At 43.0% G+C, this 18,065-nt stretch overlaps 4 protein-coding genes and 2 long non-coding RNA genes across 9 annotated transcripts; 3 read left to right on the top strand and 3 right to left on the bottom strand.

The window, feature by feature from the left end:
• The first annotated feature begins 1,733 nt into the window (after positions 1 to 1,733).
• Positions 1,734 to 4,355, top strand: LOC136199441 (uncharacterized). Its single transcript, XM_065989632.1, has 11 exons — positions 1,734 to 1,821; positions 1,877 to 2,230; positions 2,292 to 2,555; positions 2,612 to 2,899; positions 2,948 to 2,992; positions 3,040 to 3,096; positions 3,147 to 3,317; positions 3,368 to 3,466; positions 3,525 to 3,570; positions 3,626 to 3,875; positions 4,126 to 4,355. The coding sequence occupies exons 1-11, from the start codon at positions 1,734 to 1,736 to the stop codon at positions 4,240 to 4,242; spliced, it is 1,779 nt and encodes a 592-aa protein (XP_065845704.1). The 3' UTR covers positions 4,243 to 4,355.
• Positions 4,356 to 4,617: 262 nt separating this feature from the next.
• Positions 4,618 to 6,837, top strand: LOC136199910 (uncharacterized). Its single transcript, XR_010673245.1, has 3 exons — positions 4,618 to 4,661; positions 4,714 to 4,769; positions 5,175 to 6,837. It is a non-coding gene; the product is annotated as an uncharacterized lncRNA (long non-coding RNA).
• On the bottom strand, positions 6,807 to 7,107 carry LOC136199909 (uncharacterized). Its single transcript, XR_010673244.1, has 3 exons — positions 7,060 to 7,107; positions 6,945 to 7,002; positions 6,807 to 6,832 (listed from the first exon to the last, which is right to left on the bottom strand). It is a non-coding gene; the product is annotated as an uncharacterized lncRNA (long non-coding RNA).
• A 1,556-nt stretch (positions 7,108 to 8,663) lies between these two features.
• LOC136199440 (uncharacterized) lies at positions 8,664 to 11,495 on the bottom strand. Its single transcript, XM_065989631.1, has 10 exons — positions 11,102 to 11,495; positions 10,784 to 11,008; positions 10,633 to 10,723; positions 10,261 to 10,549; positions 9,506 to 10,164; positions 9,316 to 9,445; positions 9,191 to 9,259; positions 9,074 to 9,131; positions 8,943 to 8,983; positions 8,664 to 8,891 (listed from the first exon to the last, which is right to left on the bottom strand). Exons 1-10 carry the CDS (start codon positions 11,493 to 11,495, stop codon positions 8,814 to 8,816), a joined length of 2,034 nt encoding a protein of 677 aa, XP_065845703.1. The 3' UTR covers positions 8,664 to 8,813.
• A 1,001-nt stretch (positions 11,496 to 12,496) lies between these two features.
• LOC136193059 (uncharacterized) lies at positions 12,497 to 14,473 on the bottom strand. Of its 2 annotated transcripts, none has more exons than XM_065981883.1 (8): positions 14,395 to 14,473; positions 13,998 to 14,343; positions 13,678 to 13,944; positions 13,346 to 13,630; positions 13,239 to 13,289; positions 13,108 to 13,185; positions 12,948 to 13,056; positions 12,497 to 12,899 (listed from the first exon to the last, which is right to left on the bottom strand). In XM_065981883.1, the coding sequence occupies exons 1-8, from the start codon at positions 14,467 to 14,469 to the stop codon at positions 12,740 to 12,742; spliced, it is 1,371 nt and encodes a 456-aa protein (XP_065837955.1). In that variant the 5' UTR covers positions 14,470 to 14,473; the 3' UTR covers positions 12,497 to 12,739. The 2 variants fall into 2 exon arrangements, with proteins under 2 accessions (XP_065837955.1, XP_065838034.1); XM_065981962.1 differs by having other exon boundaries at positions 13,108 to 13,182.
• A 12-nt stretch (positions 14,474 to 14,485) lies between these two features.
• LOC136192879 (uncharacterized) lies at positions 14,486 to 16,329 on the top strand. Of its 3 annotated transcripts, XM_065981663.1 has the most exons (7): positions 14,486 to 14,582; positions 14,647 to 14,766; positions 14,839 to 15,001; positions 15,049 to 15,432; positions 15,486 to 15,770; positions 15,824 to 15,880; positions 15,933 to 16,329. In XM_065981663.1, the coding sequence occupies exons 2-7, from the start codon at positions 14,728 to 14,730 to the stop codon at positions 16,052 to 16,054; spliced, it is 1,050 nt and encodes a 349-aa protein (XP_065837735.1). In that variant the 5' UTR covers positions 14,486 to 14,582; positions 14,647 to 14,727; the 3' UTR covers positions 16,055 to 16,329. The 3 variants fall into 3 exon arrangements, 2 of the variants coding, with proteins under 2 accessions (XP_065837735.1, XP_065837816.1); XM_065981744.1 differs by having other exon boundaries at positions 14,492 to 14,766; positions 15,166 to 15,432; XR_010671280.1 differs by having other exon boundaries at positions 14,492 to 15,432; positions 15,486 to 15,649; positions 15,700 to 15,770.
• Positions 16,330 to 18,065: the final 1,736 nt, after the last annotated feature.

Below are 18,065 nucleotides of genomic sequence, written 5' to 3'. Positions count from 1 at the left end.
TCAAAACGGCTTATGTCACTGCGACGCCCCGTGTATTGATAAGAAACTGTAGCTACTCCTCCGTCACCAACAGAAAACGTTTGAGAAGCTCCTTCGGTAAGTTTGTAAAAAATCGACTTAGCTGCGAGACGACGATTTAGTAGTAGGAACGTTCACTAGTAGATAAGCAAATGGCAAGAAAAAGCCAGAACGAGCCACATAACGCCCACCGAAGAAAAATCCCGGACTGTCTAGCCGACCCATCCCATTTCTCTGTCATATATCGCAGCTGATCTTTGCGTAAAGGTGCCAACTTCCTTTAAAAACAAACCAGAAGTAGCTCTACCAGTAGCATAAATGGCTGTATCCTAAATTCCTAATGTCCTGTTTGTAGGAAAGATCAGAGAAAAAGGTTATGAAGACAAATTTCATGTCATTGTGAATTGTAAGAAAACTGCTGTTTGCAGCGGCAACTGCCTGCCACCAACTACCCAAAAATTTGAAGACTTACAAACGAGAACAGGAATATTTCCGTGTGAAAATTCTGATTAATTCATAGCCTCGTGAATGCAGGCGTACTCAGCTGTTTCAGTCTTCGCGTGCATTCCATGATGCGTGTCCTTTGCTGATGCATACAATGAGCTGCTATGCATTTCAACGCTTCTTGGTTCTCTCTGAGTTTGCTCTTTTTCCTTTCGTTGTCTGAAATATAAATGTCTGTTTATGTAAAAATTCTTCAAAAAATAACCTCAAAGTTTTGAGTAGCAGGTAAATAGCAAGACAGCCAACAACTGCAAGTAAAGCAGCTAAAACTCCTACCGCTGAAATAAGCCCAGTACACCTGCAAATTTGAGAACCTAAATCAAAGAAGTCGGAAAGTTACTATACCACTGCAGATTACAGTACTTTACTTTGAGTCGGGAAAAAAAGTTGACTGAATTTTCATAGTACCACTAGTAAAATCTGACATACCTGGTACGCATTATTACGTAAAACAAACACATTTGATATGCTACTCTACAACTGACTTGTTAGACCTTCAGTGGTTGGAGGAGGCAAAAAGGCAGCTTCCAAAAGGAGCACTATGATGTAGTATTCTTAACATGTAATAATATGACAGTGTAAGGCATCAACCTTCTTTCAGAGTTTTATTCAACACTCCATACTCATTATAAGTGAATAGCCTGCATGAAGTTCCATTAAATAGTGGCACATACATTTTGGCAATAGACGCTTTCGCTTGATATTCATGTACTCCTAGCATGTCGACACTTTGCATTTCCTTCCACGTCAAGTCAACGCTTTGATTTCCACAAAAAAATGTGCCTTCGTGTACTGGTGGGAAAGACTTAATGGTGCAGATAACAGTTCCATTTAACATGGAATAAGGAGGAAGCGGGCTTGAAGGAATTTTTGAGAAAAAGGCGATCCTAGTCTCGGGAGATATAGTGGTTGCCAGCTGAAGGCTTCAGAAGTGTCATTCCCCATGTATTGATAGGACAGTGTAGCCGTTCCTCTGACAGCAACATAGAACGATGACTTCTTGGAAGGTTCGTTAGGGATTTTGTGAAATATTGACTTGGCTTTAGAGAGCAAGTTCTACTTTGCGAAAGATACTTGTTTATCTCACCTACGGATGAAAACTGAATGTTTCCTTCGCATAAACACACAAGGCATGCGCACAGTGGAAAGAGGACAAACCATCATCACCAGAAAACACCACACCTTGTATCCGGGAGAAAAGCACTTTCGCTATGCTTCACAGCAAGTATTTTTGCTTCCTTCTATCTATTGCTGCGTCTCTGTTGGCAGAAACGGGTCATTGCAATTCGGAAAGCATTGGTATGTTTTATATTTTGTGATCTTAATCGTTATCCTCAACGGTCTGCGGGAACAGCCAAGTCGATACTTCACGAAGTCCCTAACGAAGCTTCCCAGAAGTCGCCGTTCTTTGTTGCTGTCAGAGGAACGGCTACACTGTCCTATCGATACAGGGGGAACATCACTGCTGATGCCTTCATCTGGCAAACACTATCTCCCGAAACGAGGATCGCCCAAATCTCAAAAACACTTTCTTCAAGCGCGCTTCTTCCTTATTCCATCGCAGGAAATGTTGCACAAGGACATTCAGAATTGGTTATTAGACGCGTGAACGCATCTCTCAATGGCAAAGTATATCGGTGTTTTGTTGATTTTCCGTCCGCCTCTACACCAAGTGTTCTCAGTGGTCAAGTGACTCTGACTTTGAAAGGTGAGTTGTTTGCTATAGTTTTGATATGCCTGTGCTGTACTTGACGCTTTCGACTGTGAAGATCTTCCGGAATTATCTGTTATTTCACCATCTGGCGAGAATGTCATTGTGAACATAAGCAAATTGTTTGTGATTAGAATCAATGTTACTCAAGGAGATGCTGTAGTGGATTTGACAAAAGACGGGGATTTGGTGCTCAATGGGACGGGAAAACTCTTTGAGCACAATATAGCAAATGTAAGCGTTTTGACAAACGGTACATACGTTGCTATTGGTGACAATGACGTGGGCTACCACCGAGTTCAATTTAGCTTACTGGCATTTTGTAAGCATTACTGCATGTAATGTAGATGTGAGCCTGTGCTGACGCATTTCTTACAGATCTGGGAGATGCAGAGTGCAGCGTTGCATCCAATTTCACGGGAAATGCGAGTGTTACCTGCACCATCAAGTCTTTTCCGCCACTGGTGGAAAATGGCACGTATTCTTGTGAAAAACAAAGCGTTGACCTGATGTGGAAAGAAACGGGAAACGTAGACGTGTTAGGAGTACTCAAATATCAAGCAAAAGCGTCTATTGCCAACATGGATGTGCCAATATTCAATGGAACTTCATGCAGGCTGATTACTCGTAACGAGTACGGACTGTTTAATGAAACTTTGAAAGAAGGTTGACGCATTTCGCTTTTTGTGCGCTAAATAATTCTCTCTTATATAGCCCCAACTTCAGTATCTTCTTTTTCACCAACTCCTTCGACCACAAGTGAGTGTTGGACAGAAATGTACATATCGTCTTTTACTTTTTAATAGATGCAACAAGTATGCCGATTGAACCTGTTAGTGGTACACCGTCGCCAACTCCTCTCAGTGCCTACTTTCTAATTTGACGCAGTATACTCTATAAGTGAAATTTTTAGGTGAAACTTCTCCTGCCAGCGAGGTTGGACTGATAGCTGGCTGTGCAGCTGCTGGTGGTGTGGCTTTGATTGCTCTTTTGCTACTCCTTCTCTGCCCTATCAATCTATCACGTCGACGATGTTTGCAACACACTTGTCATTCTTGCTGTTTCAAATGTTATGATGACTGCTGTAAAATCACTGTTCCACTCACATTCCGCGTTTTACATTTTGCCGTTTAGGTGGAACTCAGGATGACTGCGAAGAACCCAATAAATCCAGAGCTACATGCTGTACAGATTCCTACAAGTGTTCCTTATGCTGCTTTAAATGTTGCAATGGTAGAGTAGCGATAATAAACCTCGCTTCTGCTCTAACGTTCTACATATTTTTAATCAGGCAGTGACGAAGCTGACGGACACAAGAAAGACAGCGTGCCTCTTGGGTATGCATAAACGTCTCTAATCTTTCTTGTGTTATGTGTGGGCTACATCATTTAGAGAAATAGAAGAGACCGTGCCAGTCTCAGCAGCAGCCTCTTCAAAAAAACAAGAGGATGAAATTGAGCCCTATGTTGTGTCAGGCGGCGCTGTGTCAGCTACAAAAGAAGAGAAGTCCAAGGCAGCTCCCAAGTCAGCCTCAAAGGATGAGTACGCTCAACCTGACATGTCAAAGAAGACAAAGAAGGAAGCAGCCCAGCAAGCTCCTACAGGTGGCGATGTCTACGCTCAAGTAGACAAAAAGAAGAAAGTAAAGCATTGTGTTCGCGAGGAGTAGTACTGCGGTGTTCTGGGGTTAGAGCTTAAAGCTAAAGTTGTGTGACTCAGTATCGTTTGAGTTAGAATAAGGCAGTAGCTAGTGATTGTAAAAGGAGACGTGATCTTGTTTTGCTTGTGCATGAATGTTTGGCACAGATCATGCATGTGCACGGATGAATTTGAAGCAGCCTATCTATGCATTGGTTCTAGTAAGCAATTAAAATATGATATTCTATTTCTAGGCTGAAAAGGGGGACTTGACTTACGCTGACTTGGACCATAGCGGATCCAAAAGTGGCACTCTGCAGTCAGCGAGCAATGAAGGGGGAGTTGTCTACTCTAAAATGCAAAAGAAATAGCACCCCCACGTGAAACTTGAATTCTGTGTTTCTTTTTGATGTTTTTAGAGAAGTCATTTCTAGTATGCGTCAGTCGAACTTCTCAACAATTCGGTGTTTTCTAGAATAGTAGTTGTGACCATTTTGTAATGTTTTAGTATTTTCGTAAACCATTTCCGTGTTTTAGGATGAGCGATACGATCAGGGCGTAGGGCCTTCCACTTTCAATTAGGCGTGGCCGCAGGATGAGTTTCTTTGAGCCGGATTTTCGGTGTCCGAAGATCTGTAAGATGCATTTCCTGGAAAACTGCGATAAACTGAACGGGGCCTCGAATCGTCACCTAAAATTAAAATCAACGTGTCACGTGATAGAATTCAATGGCTTTTTCGAACGCGAGAAAAGGTTTATTTGTCGAAGTAACTGACGAAGCAAGTTAAACGTGTGAGAAAGATTGCGTTTAGCTAGTTTTTAGAAAATCGGGGCTCCTTTAGGGAAAAGCTGTCGTTTCGAAGCATAACTTCATTCAATTGACTCAAACGTGGCTCAGGTGAGTACGAACAACGAATGTCAAGTAGTGTGGCCAGTAAGAGTGAAGCAGAATCCTTTTGGGAGGTTCGCCACGGTAGTAAATTGACCTTCTGCACTTCGCTCCTAGGGAATACTTCATTCCACCCCCTAGCTCAGCCGAGACATGTCCGTAAAGTGGCAGACCACTGCAATGAAACCTGCAGTGACGACGCGCAAGCATCGATTCGAGCCTAGAGTCCAAATCGAAGCTTCGCCGCGTCCATGTGTTCGACCTCTTGGCACATAGGCTACATATTAGAGAAGTTCAAAGAAAGCAACGTTAGAAAATGAATCATTTGAGAAAGAAACGTCCATGCTCTATTCTTCCACGTAAAAACGTAAAGAACAAGCTCACTAATCAATTTTTTGTTCCGTTTATCCATAGGGTCATTTTATCCAAGTCCTCTTTACTTTCAAGTTCGCGAATTGGAGTAAACCACCATGCCAAGCGTTTTGGCGCAGTCACTCTTGTGCGCTCGAAACCACATATTGAATCGAACCTTGTCCTTCTCCTTGCACTCCTTATCAACAGCCTGAATATCTACAACGCTTCTTATCAGCTTCTCCATCTCCGCCGCAACGTCAGGCGCCCTCTCAGCAACATTGTCAATCTCCTCCAGATCCGTAGCCAAATTAAAAAGCTGCGGTTTATAATTCTCATACGGCGACGTTGTCCCAAACGCGATGTGTACTTTTAATTCTCCTTCCGAATCATAAAATGCCCCGTATTGGCCATATTCGAGTGATACTCGCCGAAAACGAAATCGGGTCGCGTCGCCGGCGACGTCCGACTCTGATCATCAAACAAAAACGTTGACAAGGAATGCCCGTTGAGGTCGACGTCCTTCGAAACGTCGAGTCTCGCCCACTCCATCATAGTCGAATACAGATCGAGATTCGACGTCACGTTGCCGACGACGCGCCCCTTCGTCACGCCCGGTCCGTTGACGTCTGCATATGTGCTTTATATTTTCCTCATCGTGATCAGACGTGAAAACGACGTACGTATCGTCGGGTCAACCGATCACGTGGAGCGTTTTGCGCGCACATGGCGTAGTAGGAGCGTCGCACTTTCAATCTGTTGGCTTTCGTAAACGCTTTCATGCCGTCGTAAGATTTTCGACGAAGATGCTGTGCTTTTTCCTTCAAACTTAGAGCAAACTTTAATGACCTGTACAGTATTGACGAGGAAAATCCGAAAAACTAAGAAACTCGTTGGTATAAAAACGTACAGTAACTTCAAGCTCCTTTGCCGCTGCTCGAACAGCGCCTAAAGTCATCAGCAGTGTAGCGCTTTCCGCCAAAAACGCCGACAGTAAAAGAGCTGACAACCACCTGTCAAACAGCCGAGACCCAACAGCAGCAATCAGAGGCGTGAAACTGCAACGTTCTACAATCATGTCAAAATCAAATCATGTCATGTCGTAAGGTACTGTACTTGGACAAGAACATACTCATTGAATATTCACAGTATTAGCCTGCGTAGAATGAAACAAGAGTGCATGATCACTTGTTACAGGCCAGCTAACGTTAATTGACTGAAGTTTCTCGCTTCACGAAACTTGACCACGTACTGTACATGTATTGCAAGCTAGCAAATAATTTGAGGCTGTCCTGAGATTGTTTCCTTAGTATACAAGCACGGTCAGAACACCACAAAAAAGACAAAGCAGCTAGAGAGCTCGAGCTAGAATGAACAAGATCTTATTTTCAAAACTGGCTGACCAAAAAGAAAGATACGCGGTTGCGCGAGGCAATAACCTTGGAATTGCTTTGTTCTTTATAACATAAAAACACTCTCCAACAGTCTGCGCAAGAACTGTAAGACTATACAAGAAGTTTCGCTCATGCGGCCAAAATTATGGCTTGACTCAAACGACCGTTTCACTTGAGCGTGTGCCAGCGGCTTTGCAACCAGTTTTGGGCTTCATTGCAAAGCGGTCTTTCACCCAATCCTATAGAGTGTTATTTGACAACGTGATTGTATTATATAAAAAATGATCCTTACCCAGATGATATGCATAAGAATAGCTTTTAGGAATCCTATAAAAAACTACGTTAAACCTGATAAACTTGGAGAGGGTTTTAAAAATCCGAGTACGTATAGTTGGTTTTGTAGCGAATATTCTGAGCTGTGTATATGTACTACACGCACCTCTACTTGACTCCTCTCTGGCATCTTTAGTCGCTTTACATGATTCGTCTTCTGGGGCCTACGTTGCAAAAATGCATGATTCACAGAGACATTATTAATTAATTAATTAATTAACCTCTATTTCTAAGACGATGTCACTCGGCTGAGAGCCGACTTTAATGACCTGTGTACAGATTAATATGTTAATTGATAAAAGAAACTGATTCAAATACATACAGTCAGTTCTAGCTGTTTTGTGGCTGCCCGAACCGCCTCCAAAGTCATCACGGGAAAAACCATTGAAGCGTACTTAGTTTTGCTATGCAAGACTAGACTAAGATTCGTGTGAAACTGCAGAAGGCCAAATCTGAAAGAAGTATAGATTAATTCGAGAGAAGATAGCGCATGAATTAGCACTCCTGCTCGTACTTTCCCCGTTCATCTCCGTACTCGACAGTGTCGTTCTCAATCTTGATGACTCGAAGAGTTGGTCTGTTCAACTGTTTCCGAAACCATGCCTTGAATCCACGACGAATTTCTCTTCGAGAGTACAGTTGAATGACAATTTTTTTGTCTTGCGACTCCATGGATCGCCGTTGGGTTCTTTTCCGAACTCACTGACATCAGTAAGATCGTATTTCATATCTTCTGACTGTTGTAGATATTCTACGTATTCAGACACGAGTCCTTTCTTAGATGCAGGGCCCGTTCTAGTCCGCGAGGTCCACGCTGACACTAGGTCTGTATATAAGTCTCGAAACGTTTCGTCGACGGTTCATTCGATTTGCTCCATGAAACTCACTTCAGTGAGACCTAGAACCGAAATGCTCATATGGTATGTGATACAGGCCTAAATTCTTTTCAGATGAGAGTAACTCCGTGCCGCGACGTCGTCTATCGCTGAGGAGCCAGAGGAGACGATAATCGTACGCTGCCATATCCTTGATTCACTCTGACTCAGTGGGGGTGAATCATTGAGAGATCCGTTTGAGCAGGCAGGTTTTTACAAGACTCGGAACGAATCTGGTTCCATTAGTAATCAATCAAGTCTTTCCGATGTCATCAGCTTTTAGGATACCTAATATAAATATAGACCTGTAAGATTAAACTTTTTGCTTCTCACAGCAGGGCTTGCTTGCTTGCTCTTGATAGATACCAGTCTTAGCCATCACGCAACTAAGCATCTCATAGCGTTCTAGGCTTTTAGAACGAGATTAGACAATTGTTCAAGCCATGCAGGCAGAGGTCATTTATTTGACTCGTTGTGAAGGGCGTTGGCTTGAAGTCGTGCAGGCACTACACTGTACTTCAAAACGTGAAAATCTATAAACAAGGCAAAGTAAATAATGTAATCATTTCTGAGTAGAATACTTAGCAGACGAGTTGATCAATATGTAAAGGCTGGCTAGACCCACGCGGAAAGAGAGTCAGATTGACTTTCCCTTTTGTACGACGTCCCTGATAATCGGCTAACCTGTACGCGCCATAGGCTTATTACTTAGCCAGCTTTCGACGCCGGCCTAGTGCATGGTCTCTTACATGCCTGTGCCTTATCAGTCTGAAGTCTGACTGGTGTTTACGAAGCAGTACTGACCAATCAGCAGTGAGTTGATTGATAAATAGATGCGATCACGGTTTCGGCGAAAAAAACGCACAACCGCTTTATAGCAGTCTTCCACGGTCGCCAACGTAATCTTCGGCATGCTCACATCAGTGGACTTTCGAATGTCGTTGTGTTCGTCCTTCTATCGATTTTCTTCCAGAAGCAGTATTAGTCATATTTCACACCAAAGTTAAAAAAGAAGCAACAAATTGTGTGGTTAGCCGGAAAACATGCAAACATCGAATTGCCTAATGTTAGTATTTCAAGTCAATAAGCAATTTGTACGGTTAAACAATCGCATGTTTCTCATCCATTCTATTGCAAGCTTCGGGCTTAGAGGATGAGAAGCGGTCTTTTACCCAGCTCTAGGAAACGTTTGACGTCAGTCATTTATTGTTGTAGTACCAATTACTTACACAAAGGCGTAGAAGAGCGTCCCAAATTTTCTTCAAGAGTCCTATAGAAAAAGCAATTTCAGCGGCTTAGATCGGCAGTTCAATGATGTCAGAGAGCTAGTGATCCCCAGCGCGACTCAGATTACACTCACCTCTGCTTGATTCTTCTCTTGCCTCTCTCGTTGCAATAGATGAAGTGTCGTCTGGGGCCTATTTCAAAGAGTAAGTGAAGAAGTAGCCAAACGGTTTGACGCAATTATTATACATACCCTCATTGTTAGGATTTTCGACGAAGCCGCTGTGTTTTTTCGTTCAGACGGAGAACAAACTTTGATGACCTGTATTGACAAGGAAATACGTAAAACTAAGAAACTCATTTGGTACAAGGACATACAGTAACTTCAAGCTCTTTTGCCGCTTCGCGAACAGCTTCTAAAGTCATCAGAGAAAAGACACAGCAATAGTGGGGCGATTTCTGTTCAAGAACTCGACCAAGTTTTGTATGAAACTGAAGAATTCCAAATCTTTAGAAAACGAATTCAAATTAGAAACAAGACCGTAGGGCATTTATATGTGAGCCGTACTTCCCGCGTTCGTCGGCGTATTCAATGTCGTTCTCAAGCTTGAGAACAGGAAGATATGGTCTCTTTAGGAATTTCCGAAACCAAATTTTGAATCCGTGGCGATTTTTTCGCCGAAAGTGCAGTTGAACAACAAGCCTTTTCGTCATGAGATCGAATGGGTTTTCGTTAGGCCTTTTGCCAAAATATCTACCGTCAAAAGAGGAAACGTTTCTGTCCTCGAACTGTTTTATGTATTCTTGGTATTCGCGCAGAAGTCCTTTTGGCTCAGTGATCCCGCACGGAGCCCATATTGAGGCAATTTCGTAAAATAGGTCTCTAAATGTTTCATCGACGGGCGTTTCTGAGCATTCGCCAAAATCTGGCATCTTCATTGCATTCGTTATCACTACGGCAGCTATGTTTCTTCCTGTTGCCTTTTCAAGCTTTTCGATAGCCGTGATGTGTCTCTGGTTCTGTGATTCACCAGACCTAATGAAGTAGAGAATAAAGACAGCAGCATCGCGTCGAATGGCTTTTTGTATAGTTCTGCAAACGTCGTCGTCTGAAAACCTCTTATCGCTGTCGCCCAGGCCTGGAGTATCGGTGAAACTAAGTCGAAACGGAACGCCGCCGTCTCTTCTCAGTGTGCGAGTATACGTTGATACTTGGTCTGTTATGGACTAGAATTCAAAATAGCTTTTTGGTGTTTTTTACATAATGATATGAACTATACCCCTTGTCCGGGGCTGCCTACATGCAGCAGCCATAGTCCCAACTGCTCGATTCATGGATTTTGTTTTTCCCATACCCGTCTGACCAACTGCAATTATTTGAACGTGTCTTTTGTCCAAAGGAACTTGGCATTCTGCACGCTTTATTTGGTCTTCAGGTAAAAAGGGCTCCTTGACGAGTTTTGGAATTGATGTTGCTTCAGTTGGGCGACGCGACTGGCTGCACTGAGGCAATGAAACTGTAGCAGATGACTGCCCGCGAATATCAACGGGAGCGGTTTCACTTGGGCCGGAAAATACCGATTTAGTTCTTTTCTTTTCTATAATCTGCTTGCTGTAAAAGCAAAGAATAAATTAGATGTTGACTTCTCCTATGAAGTCAAAGACCTACAGTATAGACTCTATAGTATGATGTACCTGTTCTTGCTTCTCTGTCCGTGTGGCACTGAAGGAAAGATTAGCACATGCTCGTCTTGAGGTCGATATTGTTTTAGTAAATCTTTGAACCCTGAAAAAATATTTTTACAGATCTGATATACCGGTAATTGCACCAGATACACTGTAGTACCAGAAAGATTGAACTCGTCAATTATTTCTTCTGCTGTGGAAAGAAGATCAGCGTCGCAAAATGCTTTCAGCAGTTTGAAAATCGTGGCGTTTTTTCCTTCTGTGTCTTTCCACTTGGTAAAGGCGCGGTTACACTTCATAGGAATAGAATTCTCCTGCTCTTCGCAGTCATCAAGCAGTGTTTCATGAAGACCCAACTGCAGGAAAAACCATCTCCAGTGACGACCTAATTTTCGGCACGCATGAAGAGTTACGCGATCCAATATTATACCTGTAAAGCAAAACTGCAGCGGCCATTAGGAAGCGATAAGGGACGTACTTCTGTCTTTGCCAGCGCCAGGTACAGGCTCAGTTATACGCGTACGGAAGGCTCGGAACTTCTCTTCCATGTCAGCCAGCCCAATTTCGTTTGCCAGCTCTTCCATGAATCCTGCTAATTTTGTACTGCTCCAAAGTGTTAGGTTGTAAAGCATCCGACACAGAATGTCGCTTGCTGCAGGGAAGGGGCCTTCTTTTTGTTGTTGAAGAATCCAGTTAATATGGTATTTGCCGCAAAGGTGGATGATAAGGTAACGAAATTTTCTCTGATACTCTTTTGAAACGCTGATTGTTTTGTCTAGTGCCTCCATAAGATGAGACAATTCTTTGGGATGGCTTGACAGAGCAAATGATTGATGACTGTCATGTGGGGCATTGGACGCCGGGTGTGACATAGTACTGGCAGGCTTTGAAGCAGATGAATGAATACTTTTTTGGAGGCAAGACGTGCACGATATCCCAACGCTTGTAGGTGGTCTTCTCAGATTAGAGTCTTCCATCAGAACCTATGACAAGAGAGTAATCCAATAAAAAGGGAAATCCCAACGACTAGTTCGGGCGTGGGGGTTGGAAGTTGGTTCGGGAGATGGCTAGGAGTCCTCTGTTTTAATTCTACGTTCATTTTTATTACAGAACCACGCCATTTCTGCGCAAGGATATTAACACTTGTTTCAAGGCACCTACTAGTACCCTGACAGACAAGAAAAGAATCTGCCACTACCTTGGGCAAGAATTGCACCAGGTTGTGCAGCTGTCAAAAACACGTACGTTTCAGATAGAACGTACTTGATACTGTGAACCCACAAATGTTAGCAGTTGACCCCTGGAAGACTGGCTAATCCAAAGCCTAGGCGAGATTTATACGGGCTAATAGAGTTACCTCGCAAATTTAATTAATTAGGTCTAGTGAATAATTTAAAACACACAGCAAGACTACACTGTAGTTAGGAAGCAAATTAAGAGCTACAATCATTTCAGAGGCATCCCTGATAATATGGAATTCTCTCTGCTCTTGACGGATAGTTTCAGAGTGTTTCTAACCACCATTACGCAATCAAGGGCACTTCTTCATAACGCTAAAAAACAAAAAAAGGATCTAATTTCGGCAGCCTCAGTATTGTGTCCCGCCTGCCGCCAAGTACGTCACGAACAAATCACCGAAAAACAAACAGGTACTGTAGAACTGCCTGCGATATCTCAGTTCTTAGCCTCGGCAATTGAAGAATACTCTGGTGCTTCAGTTTTTGCGTGAATTTGATGACTCGCATCCTTTGTCGATGCATACATGCAGTGAGCTGCTGTGTTACTCTGAACTCGCTCTTCTTGCTTTTGTGTCCTAAAACAGCAGTACGCAGGTCAATTATTCATTAGCTACCTCAAGAGAATGAGTAGCAGGTATAAGGCAAAACCAACAAAAAGTGTAAGTAAAACAGCCAGAACTCCAGTTGCTGCAGCAAGTCCAGTGCAACTGCGAGTTTCTAAACCTTAACTAATCAAACAGCATGCATGAGAACGCAGATTAACTAATAAAACTGCCCTGTTTCACCCCACTTGGCTGCCTACTTGTATGGTAAACTACTGACTCGACTTTCAACAAAGACTCTGTATTTCCACCAGTGTAACACGTCGGGAGATACGATCAGTTCTTAGCCTCGGAAATGGAGGCGTACTCCGGTGTTTCAGTCTTTGCGTGCATTTGATGACGTGAATCCTTCGCTGACGCATACAGCGAGCTGCTGTGCATCTCAACGCTTTCGGTTTTTCGCTGAACTCGCTCTTCGTTCTTTTGCTTTTGTGTCCTAAAAAACGCAATACGATTTCTGCAGATCAATTATTTCAATTGTTACCTCAAGAGAATGAGTAGAACGGAAATAGCCAAACTTCCAACAGCTACGATTAGAACAGTCAGAACTCCAATTGTTGCAATCAGTCCAGTGCGCCTGCAAGTTTCTGCATCTAAATCAAACTAGTTAGAATTTCGTCGCTACTGCAGTTTACTGAACTAGCCTGGCTGTACACCTCGAGTCGGAGAGAACATTGACCGAGTTTTCACAGTATCACTCGAAAGGCTTGTTGATGTCACTGCTGCACATATAATTGAGTAAAAATTCAGTTAGAAAGGTCATTCTACAACTGACCTTTAAATCTATTCGTGGTTGGAATTGAAGGGGTAGGTGTTGAAGGCAAAACTATAAGTAATATGGAATTCATGGCGTGTAATAATATAGCAATGCAGGGCATCAACCTTCTTTTAGATTCACAATCAATTGTCCATACTCGTTAGCAGCGATTAGCACGCACAATGTTCCGGTACGTCTTGGCACACCCATGTTAGAGACAAGTGCTTTTGCTTGATATTGACGCACGCCTAGTGTGTCTGCACTTTCCATTTCCCTCCACGACAAGTTAATGCTTCGATTTCCACAAGAATATGTTCCTGTTTCCACTGGGGGGACAGACCTAATGGTGCAAGTAACTGCTACATTTACTATAGAATCATCCGCAGCACGGCACTCTGCATCTCCAAGATCTGTAAGAAATTAGCATGACGTCATATTTAAAATGTATACCGCTTACAAAATGCCAGTAATTGAAATTTAACTGTATGGTAGCCAACATCATTTTCACCAATGGCGATGTATGTGCCATTTGCTGTATTGCTCATTTTAGTTATATTATGTTCATAGAGTTTTCCCCTGCTCTTGAGCTGCGTCAGCTCTCCGTCTTTTGTCAAATTCACTACAGCGTTTCCTTGAGTGACGTTGATTCTGATCAAAAACGATTTGCCTATGGGCACAATAACTCTTTGGCTAGATGATGGAATTGCAGACAGTACTGGAAGATCTTTGCAATCAAAATCTGTTATGTACAGACATATAAAAATATAATCAACCCACCCTTTAGAGTGAGATTTGCTAGACCACTTAGTTGAACAACGAAGGACGAAAGAGTAACTATACACTGGTACACGTTGCCATTGAGAGATGCATTCACACTGCTAATCGTCAAACTTGTGCGCTTCTCTCTCAAATTACCGGTGACAGAATAAGGAGGCAGCGCGTTTGAACCAACTGATGAGATGCGAGCCACCAGCACGTCGGTTGGAAGAATCCTCCAGCTAAAAGAACGGACAGAGTTGGATCCGTTATATTGATAAAAAAGTGTCGCCAATGCTCCATCAGCGACGAAAAACTCTCGGGAACCTCCGCCACGGACTTCGTAATGTATCGACTTGGCTACCGGCTAGATAAGAGAACGTTCACCTGAACGTATATCTGCATTTGGCTCGCCTACAAGAGATAAAGAGTTTCCTGAATAAAAGCAAAGAAGACAGAAAACGAACGGAAAGAAAAAGTTAAAGAGAATCATCGCATCCGGGTCACTTTTCGAATCCGTGATGCTACGCAGCCTGTATCATCGCCGCGTCCTTCTGTCTGTTTTGGTGTGTCTTTCGACAGAGGCGTGTTCATGCAGTCCAATACGTAGGTATTCAGGGTTGTGTTATGTAGCCCTAATCGTCATTGCCTTCACCGCGGACGGGAGCAGCGAAGTCGATACGTTACGAAGTCGATACGTTACGAAGTCAGCGACGGAGGTTCCCAAGAGTTTTTTGTCACTGATGGAGCGATGGCAACACTTTCCTATCAATACCGTGGATCCAACTCGGTGCGTTCCTTTGTCTAGAGGATTCTTCCACGCGATGAGGAAGTGGCTGTTGTCTCCTCTGCTGGTCTAAAGGCACGTCTTCCTCATTCTGTCACCGGCAATTTGGAAGAGAAACGCACATGTTTGACGATTAGCGGTGTGAATGCATCTTTCAATGGCAACGCCTACCAGTGTGTTGTAACTTTTTCATCCCTCGCGTTTCAAGAAAGTGGTCTAGCGAATCTCACTTTAGAGGGTGAGCTATTTTATGTGTCTGTATATAAACGCAGTTTGATTACAAAGATCTTCCGGTGCTATCTATAATTCCACCATCTGGTGAAAGAGTCATCGTGCGCACAGGCAGATTATTTCTAATCAGGCTTTATTTGCACGTGACACCTTGGTGTATTTTTTATGTAGATCCTCCAGTACTATCTGTAATTTCACCATCTGGAAAGAGTGCGATTGTGAGCATAGGCAAAGCATTTTCTATCAGAATCAATGTCACTCAGGGAGATGCTATAGTGAATTTGACAATAGTTGGGAATTTGGTGCAGCTCAATAGCAAAGGAAAGCTTTACGAGCATAATATACGTCGAGTGAAGGCTTCAACAAATGGTACATACGTTGCTATTGGTGTCAATGATGTTGGCTACCATCGAGTCAGTTTCCATTTATTGTCATTTTGTAAGCATCACGCAATTGCAGATATAGGCATGTATTAGTGCAAGTTTGTACAGATCTTGACAATGCGGAGTGCAGCCTTGTCGCCAGTTCTATGATTCGTAGAACTGTTACATGCACCATCAGGTCTTTCCCACCGGTAGATAAAGCCGTATACTCTTGTGGAAATCAAAGCGTTGAGTTGACGTGGAAGGAAATGGGAAATGCAGACGTGCTAGGAGTACATAAATATCAAGTAGAAGCACTTATCACTAACATGAATGTGTCAAGATTTATAGGGATATCGTGCAGCCTAATCACTGCCAACAGGCATGGACAGTTCAGTGAAACTCTGAGAGAAGGTTGATGTCCTATATTGTTTCTTTATTACGCTCCTAAGAATGATGTATTATAGTCCTACTTTCAACACCCACTCCTTCACCACCTCCAACCACTGAAGCACCAGCTACACGTAAGCAGTTATAAATTGACGTACATTCTTTTAATGTTTGGCTCTGTTATAGCAAGTACTCCAACACCATCCACCACGCCAACTCCCAGTGCCTGCTATAAAAGTTGGCTGTGCTGGTGGTGGTGGTGTAGCCTTGATTGTGCTCCTTCTCCGTCCCTTAATGCATCACTCTAAAGATGCTTGCAACGAAAATATTGTTCATCTGTTCAAAGTAATCTACTCTCGTTTCGCGCTTAGACATTATGTTAGAACTGCCTTGGTACCTGTATACAAAACGCTTTCGTACACTAACAGTTGACTAACACGTTTCTTCTAACGTGATGAGCAATTTCTACGGTCAAATGACTGTACGTTTCAAGAACAGAATAGGCAAGACCCAGAGATCGATTATCTGTGCAAGATGCCGATAGTCAATTAATTTTAGCGTAAGTCTACTTAGAGTGCCTAGCTTGACGTCTATACAAAATGCTTGTGTACGCAATTAATTAATAATAAGCAATTTGTGCGGTCTAGTTAATTAAACAACCGTATGTTTCTTAGCCATTCTGTTGCAAGCTTTCGGCTTAGAGGGCTTACACAAAAGAATAGAATAGCTTCCCAAATTTCCTTCAAGAGTCCTATAGAAATCAACGACTTAGATTGGCAGTTCACTGATGTCAGCGAGTGTGCATTAGCATCCCCGGGGCGAGTCGGCTTACACGCACCTCTGCTCGACTCTTCTCTTGCTTCTCTCGTTGCACTGGATGAGGTGTCTTCTGGCGCCTATTTCAAAGAGTAAGTGAAGACGTAGGTAGCCAAACGTTTTGAACACGCAATTGTTATACCTTCATTGTCAAGATTTTCGACGAAGATGCTATGCTTTTTCCTTCAGACTGACAGCAAACTTTTATGACCTGTATTGACGAGGAAAATACTAATTAGAAACTCATTTGGTATAAGAACGTACAGTAACTTCAAGCTCCTTTGCCGCTGCACGAACAGCGTCTAAAGTCATCAGAGAAAGAACGCAGCAATAGTGCGGCGATTTCTGCCCAAGAACTCGACCGAGTTTTGTATGAAACTGAAGAATTCCAAGCCTTTTATAAAACGAATTCAAATTAGAGACAAAGACAGAGAGGCATTTACGTGGGCCGTACTTTCCGCGTTCGTCGGCGTATTCAATGTCGTTCTCAAGCTTGAGAACAGGAAGATGTGGTCTTTTTAGAAATTTCCGAACCACAGTTTGAATCCACGCCGACTTTTTCGTTGAAAGTGCAATCGAAGAACAAGCCTTTTGTATCTCGATCCCATGGATTGCCGTTAGGCTTTCTGCCAAAAAGGCTAACAGAAAGAGGAAACTTTTCTTTCCTGCGACTGTTGTAAGTGTTCTACGTATTCGCCCAGAGCTCAGTGCTCGCGATACGCCACGAAGTCCACGTCGAAACGAGTTTGCTAAATAAGTCTCTAAATGTTTCGTCGACGGGCTTTTCTAAACATTCGCCAAATTCTGGCATCTTCATTGCATTCGTTATCACTACGGCAGTTATGTTTTTTCCTGTTGCCTTTTCAAGCTTTTCAATAGCCGTAATGTGTCTCTGGTTCTGTGATTCACCAGACCTAATGAAGTAAAGAATCAAGACAGCAGCATCGCGTCTAATGGCTTTTTGTATAGCTGTGCAAACGTCGTCGTCTGAAAACCGTTTATCGCTGTCGCCCAGGCCTGGAGTATATCGGTGAAACTATAAGCCGAAACGGAATAACGCCGCCGCCTCTTCTCAGTGTGCGAGTGTGCGTTGATACTCGGTCTGTTACGGACTAGAATTTGGAAAAGCTATTTAATTAATTATTCTCTTTTTACATAATGATTTTGACTATACCCCTTGTCCAGGACCGCCTACAGCAGCCATATGCCTTTTGTCCCGAGGAACTCGGCTTTCTGCACGCTTTATGTGTTCTTCGGTAAAAAGGACTCCTTGACGAATTTTGGCATTGATGTTAGTTCAGTTGGGCGACGCAACTGGCCGCACTGAGGCAATGAAACCAGTAGCAGAAGGCTGGCCGCGGATATCAACGGGCGCGGCTTCACTTAACTGGGCTGGCTAATTCCGATTTCGTTCTCTGCTTTCTACATTCTGTTTGCTGTTTAGCAAACAAGAAATTAGAATTTACGTTCTATAGATGCTATAGTATGTACCTGTGCCTGCTC

The sequence above is a fragment of the Oscarella lobularis genome, chromosome 1 (assembly GCF_947507565.1).
Source record: "Oscarella lobularis chromosome 1, ooOscLobu1.1, whole genome shotgun sequence".
Lineage (NCBI taxonomy): Eukaryota > Metazoa > Porifera > Homoscleromorpha > Homosclerophorida > Oscarellidae > Oscarella > Oscarella lobularis.
Note: the sequence above shows the minus strand (reverse complement) of the source record. Positions and strands in the feature narration are given on the sequence as shown.

Bases quoted from the DNA above. Each gene is read 5' to 3' on its own strand.
- LOC136199441 (XM_065989632.1), top strand. From the start codon at position 1,734: ATGCTTCACAGCAAGTATTTTTGCTTCCTTCTATCTATTGCTGCGTCT. The intron at 2,231-2,291 runs GTGAGTTGTTTG...TCGACTGTGAAG, and splicing joins AGTGACTCTGACTTTGAAAG to ATCTTCCGGAATTATCTGTT. The intron at 3,876-4,125 runs GTAAAGCATTGT...TTCTATTTCTAG, and splicing joins AAGTAGACAAAAAGAAGAAA to GCTGAAAAGGGGGACTTGAC.
- LOC136199440 (XM_065989631.1), bottom strand. From the start codon at position 11,495: ATGTCACACCCGGCGTCCAATGCCCCACATGACAGTCATCAATCATTT. The intron at 8,984-9,073 runs GTGAGTGTAATC...CTTTTTCTATAG, and splicing joins AAGAGAAGAATCAAGCAGAG to GACTCTTGAAGAAAATTTGG. The intron at 8,892-8,942 runs GTAAGTAATTGG...AACGTTTCCTAG, and splicing joins ACGCTCTTCTACGCCTTTGT to AGCTGGGTAAAAGACCGCTT.
- LOC136193059 (XM_065981883.1), bottom strand. From the start codon at position 14,469: ATGATTCTCTTTAACTTTTTCTTTCCGTTCGTTTTCTGTCTTCTTTGC. The intron at 13,631-13,677 runs GTAAGCGGTATA...AATTTCTTACAG, and splicing joins ATTTCAATTACTGGCATTTT to ATCTTGGAGATGCAGAGTGC. The intron at 12,900-12,947 runs GTAACAATTGAA...TGCGTTTTTTAG, and splicing joins GTTCTACTCATTCTCTTGAG to GACACAAAAGCAAAAGAACG.
- LOC136192879 (XM_065981663.1), top strand. From the start codon at position 14,728: ATGGCAACACTTTCCTATCAATACCGTGGATCCAACTCG. The intron at 14,767-14,838 runs GTGCGTTCCTTT...GCTGGTCTAAAG, and splicing joins AATACCGTGGATCCAACTCG to GCACGTCTTCCTCATTCTGT. The intron at 15,771-15,823 runs GTTGATGTCCTA...GATGTATTATAG, and splicing joins CAGTGAAACTCTGAGAGAAG to TCCTACTTTCAACACCCACT.